Source organism: Athene cunicularia (genome assembly GCF_003259725.1).
Source record: "Athene cunicularia isolate RWA chromosome 9 unlocalized genomic scaffold, athCun1 chr9_part1, whole genome shotgun sequence".
In the NCBI taxonomy this organism is placed as follows: Eukaryota; Metazoa; Chordata; class Aves; order Strigiformes; family Strigidae; genus Athene; species Athene cunicularia.
The window spans coordinates 19,601,143-19,610,128 of record NW_020799110.1 but is presented as its reverse complement, the minus strand read 5'-3'; the positions used below and the strand labels follow the sequence as shown (position 1 = coordinate 19,610,128).

General features: G+C 46.8%; 1 protein-coding gene across 2 annotated transcripts in view; it reads right to left on the bottom strand.

The window, feature by feature from the left end:
* Positions 1-2,140: 2,140 nt before the first annotated feature.
* The window catches only part of FAM124B (family with sequence similarity 124 member B), an 11,382-nt gene continuing 4,536 nt past the window's right edge, over positions 2,141-8,986 (bottom strand). The window contains exons 1-3 of one of the 2 annotated variants that reach the window (XR_003399019.1): positions 7,345-8,246; positions 3,297-4,388; positions 2,141-3,259 (exon numbers count right to left, since the gene is read on the bottom strand). Coding sequence is in view for 1 of the 2 variants with exons in the window: in XM_026854865.1 (XP_026710666.1) it covers positions 3,756-4,388; positions 7,345-8,073 (1,362 nt within the window). In the remaining variant the exon portion in view is untranslated. Of the gene's footprint in view, positions 4,389-7,344; positions 8,247-8,986 lie in introns of those variants that run through there. The other variant, XM_026854865.1, reaches the window with a different exon arrangement.

Below are 8,986 nucleotides of genomic sequence, written 5' to 3'. Positions count from 1 at the left end.
ACAGCACCAACACAGACGAAGAATATCCTGCTGAGCTGAGAGAAGAAAAACTCCCACCCCAGAGCCACCAGTGTAAATCTGAAAAGCTCGGCTGTGCTTGCTGGACTACAGCAGGATTTATCAAGGCATCCCCGAAAGCTGAATTTCACCCAAAACTCAGAGAGGAAAAGTGCATTCAGCATTTGCTTCCCCAAAAGAATGAAGCTTGCCAACTTCTTGATACGAGAGGCCAAGGCTGTGGCATCGTAGCCCAGCGGCTGCCTGCCAAGGCCGGGTTGCCTGGGTGCCCGCCTGTGCCACGGCACCATGCCGGGCGTGAGGAGAGCACTCCCGCCTCTGTGCCCGTATCCAGGCATCGAGGAGCTCTCCCACTCCTCCCCAGCAACTCAGAAATACCACTGTACTCTCTTCAGAGGATACAAAGACACCATTTCTGTAGCCAGGGGCTGAAACACCAAAGCAATAGCAGCCATCTCTGCAGGATGGGTTAAGGCAACTCCTAAGCGAGCTCTCCTGCTTCTCTGGACTCCTGCTGCCAGTGGCTCCTGCTCTCAGCACACACTCTCCTCCCCCAAGAGCAGATTTTCCTCCTCCATCACCCAGACTGTGCAACCGGCCCAGGAGAAAAGCCTTTTGCTTTGGGCTGGGACTGTTCACCATCATCCCCTGTGAGCACAGCCACAGCAGCATCTGCTCCCTCCTGGGAGCGGGGTCACCCAGCATCATGGCTCACAGGAGTCTCAGGGTCATGCTCCTGCTCCTGGGTGTGACACCATCTGACAGACAGATTGGCACAATGCAGGGCGCCCGCCACCATGAAGAAGTGCACATCTCAAGTTGTTGGCTCATGGGTCAGCCAACCCATGCCAGCCACCTTGGCTGCTGTCCGTCACTGCCCATCAGAGCATCAGCAGCACCCCTGATGGTCACAGCTGGGTCAGAACCATTCCCACCAGACTAAATCACTAATATCAAGTATGACACATACAAATGGTAAAAAACCCCCATCTCATTTCCCTTCATGCAGGGTTGCAATGCCATCATAACTCTAAGCGTAGCTTTTTAAAACTCCTACATCAGTTTTCCACCAAGACTGTTTTCTGCTGCGTGCATTGCTGGGACCAGCACACAGGATGGGAGCTGGGGGAGAGAAGCCCCTGGCTCAGCCCGCTGCCACCTTTGCCAACCCCACACACCTCCCACATCCGCAACGCGTTTGCAAGGGGCTGCCAGGTCTGGGTGCTTACCTGTGAGCTCCTCACATGTTGTTTGGGACACTGAGCTTCAGCAGACCCCTGTCAACCTGCGCTCTCTCTTATTAGCCTTTTTTTAAAAACTTGAAAGAAATGGCATAGTAGGCAAGGAAAAAATGTAAAATAAGGTTTCCAGAGATAATAAACAACCTATGAAAAATGGGAATCTTTGCCTTCCACTACCGAATCCACCAGAGAGAAACTGTGCCCTCTGACCCAACAGTTTCCTGTGTAATACAGCATATACACTAGGTGCATCCTGCACTTAGAATCCATGGATTTTATATTCTTACTGTTACAAGCAATATTTTCAGAGTAGTTTTCCTTTGACTTGAAGTCCTTCTCTTCTGGGATCTATTGCAGGCAGTTGAACTTCACATATAATTTTATTTTCTTCTTTGTTTTAAATCATGGAGCATTTCCCCCATGCTAGATACTGACCTTCTACCTCTTAGGCACACTCTTAGGTAAAACAAGTGTGACTGTTTAGCATAATCCTGAGTATTTTTGGCATGAGAGTAGAGACACGGTCATGAAATCTCTCTTTAAAGCTGTTTCTCCCAGGAAGCCCACTTCTGGTTTTACTCCTGGGTTCATGATTATCCCACCCATGCCCACTGCGAGGGCTGTAACCCCATGTTTACAGGCTGCTGCGATACCCCAATCCCTCTCCTCTCTCCTTGTCCCTCCCAGCCTGCCCTCACACCCACCAGTGAGCCCAAAGAGTTAAACTTGCCTACAAGCTCTCCTCTTTGCTGCTTTCCTAGTTGACCAAACATTTTCTCCAGCTCTGAAAAGCACTGGCTACTTTTTTAGGTAAGATTAAATAATCACTCATAGATGTAAATATCACAGTATGATTTATTAAAAAGTCCACAATTTTTATGGAGCTTATGAAAACATAGCAGAGTTTTGTAAGTGTTCAGTAAAATAAGTGTCCTGTTCCTCTGTGCAGGTTTCAGTCCCTGAATCGAAGGGTACATGAGCGTCACTTCCAGGGCAACACCAGCTGTGAGACTGCAGAGGCACAGAGCAGGGACTGCCCTATTCCCACCCGCAGCTCTTCAGACCAACTCAGCTCTGCCTTCAGACTTCCCCAACAGGCTGGGCCTTCCCAAAGCCAGAGCTAACATCCAGGCACAGCATCGCGCTCTAGTCCCACTGGGCTGCACAGCCCACCAGCAGCAGAGGGGAGGGTTTGGAATTCCCTGGGTAACACAGCTCATGCAGTGCAGCGTGGGCTGTGTTCATCTGGCACACAGACAAGTAAATACCCATAAAATTGCACAGAACTCCCTGCAGGAAGGCTCTGCTGCTGCCCATCACTCTCTGCTCCCTTTGGGCAGCAAGAAGCCATTGCCTGTCAAACCTGAGTTATGAACTAAGAGGCAGCAATGAGAAGGCACTCTCCAAACAAACTCAGACTTTTGTGTAAAGCAGAATTCAGCTATAGTTAAGGAAAAAATACCTCTTTGTTGTGCTGTCTGGAAGGTAAGTATGATCAGATTTGGCTTTTCTTTTAAAAATTTCATTCTTCTGTCATGCCCTTTCCATCTCTTTCCCTTTGAGATTTACTTAATCCTACTTGAGAAATCTGCTGATCAAGATGGGAGTTACTTCAGCATCTGTCACTGAAACATTACTTCATTTCTCCCATCCCTTGTACTCTCCAGCATTCAGCAGTTCCCTCCAAGACTCTTAACTTCTCTTATCTTCTGTTAATTAAAAACCAATTAGGATTGCTTGCTGATAACTGCACATTGGTCTAAAAGCCTGGCCTGATGCTGTTTTTTTTTTTTTTTAAAGTGTCATATGAAGAAGCAACAGCAGGTCTTACTGGAACATAAACACAGCTCAAAATATTCTCTGCAAGTGTTTGCTTTTTTTTGTGTGTGTGTACTGTGTTAATTTGGGGAAAAGGTCTCTCCAGAAACATTGTTCTTCAAAAATATTTTAAAAGACCATTCTTAAGTTTCATATTTGCATAAAATTGGCACCACTGATACCTTTTAAATACCAACAACAGGGCAAGCCAGAAGGAACACAGAGGAAAATTGGCATAAGCACTGTGACCATGCCGCTACCATGTTCCAATATGGCCCGGTGAGGGATGATGAGGCTCCATGGCTGGGGGCACCCAGCTGCTTGGGCAGCTCAGGCAAACTGCGCCTTCTAACCCCATCTGAGGATGTCACTGGCTATTTTTTAGCATCTTAGAACAGCTCTATATGGCTTATTCCTATTCATTGCACAACAATACTCCAATCTATTTTGCATTAAAAAAATAAACCTATCTGTAAATACAGTGTTGTTTTTCCTGCTCAGCCCACAGCCTCCTTAGCATCACTCCATGGAAAGTAAGCACTGAACCCACTACTGAAATGCCACAGTTACAGAGGTAAGCCGAGCATCAGCAGTCACAGCATGAGGAAGCACAATGCACATGGAAAGACTCATCATTTACAAATGACAGCAGAGCACATCTGGCACGTTTGTTTTCAGTCATATAAAGAATTCCTCCTCCTCATCCTCCGCTCTGTTTGCAGGGCTGGCTCGTGCTGTTTGCGAGTGGAAGCCTGAAGCTCTTTGCCCTCCTCCTCCTTTACTCCTTTTGGCTGCAGCAAACAGCAGCTGGATCCTGTCCTGGGAGGGCAGGGCGCTGCCGGCCCCATCCATGGGTGCCCGTGGCTGGAGGAGGCTGCTCCGCAGGTCCCTGGAGAAGCGGCTCAGCAGGCAGCGGCCGCTCGCAGGATTTGCCACAGTGAGCCCGGTGTCCACATTGGTCTCCGCTGCCTGCCGACGAACACGGATCTCTGGGAGAGAAGCCTGCAGCTTGCTGCTCACCTGCCTGCGGAGGGAGGTGGCATCCCACCACGACCAGGCTGCTGCACCACTGTGAGAAGAGCAGAATTGCCTGTGGAGGTCGTGGCTGGCTTGCTCAGGAGCAAGGGCTTCACTTGTGTCAGATTTTGCTTTACCCTTCACAGCTCTGACCTCCTGGTTTCTCTTCCCAGGATTACCCCACTTTACAGGGAGAGGGGCTGAGACAGAGTCCTGCAGGATTTTTTCATTACCGGCATTACCCTGATGGAAAAGCCCAACATTTGTTTCACGGGGCTTGAAGCTGTCTTGAACCTGTTGAAGAAAATTTGGAGAGAACCCCATTAACCTATTGTTCTAGCTCGACCAAGTGATGATTGTCTCACCCGGCGTCACTGTGCTGAAATCATCCACAGCATGAGTCCATCAGAGCCCCACTAGAGAACAGCAGAGGAGTCTTACAAGCCTGAGAAATGGCAGACGAAACCTAGCATAGATAATGCGATGCACATGGAGAAAAACGATCCCAGCTTCACATACAAAATGCTAGGTTGTGAGTTGACTGTAACCCAAGGTGTCACTTCTGTGACAGACAGGACTGTGTTAGCATCAGTTCAGTGTATAACATCAGTCTAGAAAGCAAATGAAATCTTAAGAATTATTCCAAACAAAACTGAGAACACTGTTTTGCACAGTGCAGCTCTGGTCCCAAAACTGGACCATGGTGCCTGTCTCTCACCTGCAGCACACAACAGAGTCTCATGGACTGGAAATGCTCAGAAATGGACAAGGATAATTACAACTACAGTAAAGGGACAACCATGTACGCTGGGAATTTCAGTTTGGGAGGGAGAGGATAAAAGGCTAAACCACCATGAACCACCTGGAGAAACAGGTAGGTATTTTCCATTCCCTGCCATTTGCAATTCAAGAAGCAGAGGCCATCAAATGAAGCCAGGTGGAGCCAGTTTCAATTAAAGGGAGGTGGCAGGAGACCTGGGGAAGTCCCTGCCAAAGATGTTGTGGATAGAAAAAGTTCACATGGATTCTAGGGGTGACTAGATAAACACATGGAAAGGAAGGTCACTGCAAGTTACCACAGCCAGCTTCAGAAGACCCTTGAGTTTAAAACAGGCAGCTCAGGTGTGTATTACTGGGGTGTAATACATGTACTCGTCCTCTTGCTGCTTCTGCCAAGGCAGCCACCTATTGCCAGCTGTGCACAGACAGCTGTGGCTGAAACCCAGTCCAGACAAGAAACCTGAATCACCACATAGTATGTTCCAAGCCCTTCCACCTTTGTTTGGGATTTTCCTGAGAGCAGCATGCACAGGCTGTGGTGCTTGTGGGCAGCTTTCAGAGGGCTCTCAGGACTAGTGCACATACACAACATATTTGCTGCAGGTGACCTAAACACAGCACACACAAATAGCTGTGCCTGTCCCAGAACCTTCTCGGAGGCATCAGATCTACTGAGGCTTCTTCATATCTGCAAATCCTGCCTGGCTGTTTTTTGGAAAGAAACTTGGTCAGGAAGCTCTGGATCAAATGGCATTCCTTTAATGGCTGGGTAATGCTAATTCAGGGAGGAGATACCTAGCAAGGCCAACGGGACTGGGACCTGCTGAGCACATCCCACTTGTTCCCATGGAGCATGCTGTCCCTGGGGACACCAGCCCAGAGCAAGGCACCAGCCTCACCAATCCTCTGCAAGACTAGAGACACCCTTCATGTCTATTTACAAAGTGGCACATGGAGATGATCATACTCTCTTACTTAAGACGCCTACTTGGGTCTTAAGGCTAAACTTGTAAAATTTGAGCAACAGGGATCTCCTGTAAACACTCAGAGAAAGGACATGGAATAGAACAGTAATTAAAGAGCAACTTCAGAAAAAAAAAGGAAAGGATGTGGTTTGTTCTTTATCAAACTAGGTGGCCTGTGTTATCTCTTCCCCAATAAAACCAAGAAAAGAGTTCTTGCAGGCTCAGAGGAGAATGACAACTCCATGTGGGTGGCAGTCCATGAGCAGACCCTTGGATTTGGTTTGCAATAGGGCAAAAAGTTGGGGAGGGAATAAATAATTTGCAGGTACTTAGAATAAAGATTTACAGTGTGAACCACAGAGTTGCAGAATAAAGCACCACGTGCTAGACTGTCAGCGTCCCAGGTAGAGCACAGACACGAGATACACCGCCTCAAGTTCAACTGGACTCCAGCTTCCTTTGCTAAGAGCACAGTGCAGCACAGCTATAACCTCAAAAAAGTTTTGGAATTTCCTGCCAGTGAATTCATGTACGTCTGTCAGCTTAAAGACCTTGTATCTACAGCAGGAAGAACCACAGAGTAATTAAAAAAGGGACCTCTGGAGGTCATCTGACCCAGCCCCTGCTCCAGGCAGGACCAACTTCAAAAGCTACATGAAGATGCTCAGGGCCTTGTTCAAGTGGGTGGCAAACCAGTTTATAAAGTGATACCAAATGAGAAGTATGCAAAGGCTGCCCTGAGCATTAGTGTTCATAGTAGCATAAAAATAGGCCATACAGAATAATTAACTGGATTTGTAACAAATGAGCTCTGGAAGGAATAAAAAAAAAATCACAGGATGAGCAAATTATTTAAATATCCAAATTACAAGAAAAAGTAATCAGAGGGGGGAGGGGTTGTTACAATGGAAAGAAAGCACACTGAGCTAAACTGCCTTCCTGCTCACATGTATAGTTCCCTCTATGTATCATCTCATCAGTCTTTTTTGTTGTTTATTTATTTTTATTCATACCATCTCTGGACCGCACACTTCAACAGAAAAAGCAGAGATTTCCTATGACACATTTCTTTGGCACTTTTGCCCAACTGCAACTCACTCAAGAGCTCAAAAAAATCTATTGCAGGCGATGTTGTATCAACACTATACTTACAATACATCTGATTTTGGATACTAAAAATCTGCTTTCAAAAACATGTATAACATAACGACTTACCAGGCTGCTATAATCATTTATTTCAGGCAGGGAAGGGAAGATGTTAAACTAGCCTGCTGAAAAAAAGCATTAATACCTTCAATTTCAGGCAAGCAGTATGACGTTAATTTAATGAGGATCTGTGCTTATATTTATGAACAGCATCACAGCACAGGCAGATACCAATTACTGCATTCACAAATTCAAAAGAAAACATGAACAAGCAAAATCTTAATTTCCATTTTGAATCAGTTCTGCTTTCCTTGAAAAAAACAAAAAAAAACTCCTCTCAGAGCACCACAGACACGTACCTGAAGCAGAATTATATTTCCTTCGTAGTCTTGTGTTTGCCACCTGGTGCTACTGATAGGAATACATGGGTTAGGCAGGAGAGGCACCAGCTGCCCGATTTCTTGCACCTTGAACTGCAAGGCTGACGACTCCTTTGGCTCAGCAGCCACCCCAATGGGCAGCTGCTTCAAGCAGAGTTGCACAGCAACATTTTGTGTTGCGTACAACACAAAGACACAGAAGTTACCTTTCTGCATAGTTGCTTCTTTCTGCAGGATCATCTCGTAGAGTCTCACTGCATCCTCATAGTTATCAAAAGTGCAGTAGAGGGTGACACGCAGGATTTCGGGGCCACAGTGCACCCGCCTGATGCCCCACACAGGCATCTGGTCGTCCAGGCCATAGAAGTCCTGGTGAGCTGGGGCATAGGGGTGGCTTTGCCCATTAGCAATCTGGGCACACTGGTAGCGCCAGGGCAAACGCTGGAATTGCTCATGGACCTGGAAAATCCGTTCTTCTCCCAAGTCTTCATGTAGAAAAAGGAGGACAGATATTCCAGGAAAACTGCAGCTTCTCTTACGATGCCTCTCATAGTATTTCAGTGGAGTAACTCGCTCAGACACCAGGAAAAGGCGAATGTCCAGGCAGATCCACTCCAAAAGCCGATCCAGAGTTTGCTGCAGAGGCAATGAGTGACCCAAATTGGTAAGAAGATGCACAGTCATCAGAGAGTCTGCTCTGTCATCCATTGCAAAGGGTCCTGACAAAAAATAAAAAGACAAATTGGTGCCCCCCTCTCTTCCTCCTACTACTGAAGCTTCAGTAACACAGGGATTTCTCTTAAGACTTTGATAGAATTAATTCAATCTTCTGCAGGCTCTGCAATAACCCAATGAAATACACAGGTATGCACAGTTAATATACATAATGAGGAAGGTGATGAGTGACAAGCCATGTGACTGGTCCCAGGTCACGCACATCACAGCAGAGCTCAGCTGAAAGCTCGTTTTCCAACTCCAAGGCTTGAGCTCTGGTCACTGCATCCATGCAACCCACGTGTTCAGAAACACCTCTGTGTCCTACTGCTGCTGTCCTTCACAGCACAGGGCAGCAGAGATGAAGAGCACTGAAACACAAAACCAGTAAAACTCCAAGATGAGATAATCTTGTAAGTACAGTTGCCTGTCAGTAGTGGAAACGGAGGCTCCGAACCCGTCCAAGTCCCACCAGTGTGCATCTCGGTGTGACCACTGCCTTTTCCAAAGGTAATGTGGCACTTGTGATTGAAAACCTCAGCATATTTTCTTGTAGTCAGCAGGCTGGCTTTAGCTCATTGTAAAAAGCTTGTGATCCTTGTGAGTCACACCCTTCTGGGGCATATAGATAAGCTATTCTTTAAAAACAAGGAAGGAAAAGAGACTAACAAAAGAAAAAACCGCATGTGAACACAACAGATAACAATAAGGGCAGATATGAATCAGCCTCAGGAAAGTGGAGCTTTGTGAAAAAACCTTGACTCCTAGTTATGCACTTTACAACACTGGTAGCTTACTTCCTAGCTGGAAACCAGATCCTGGGTTATCATACATAGACCATAAAAGCCAGGTACCAGGCTTCCCCCTTCCAGTGCTATGTTTGCCTCTTTCCCTCCCCCCCCCCCCC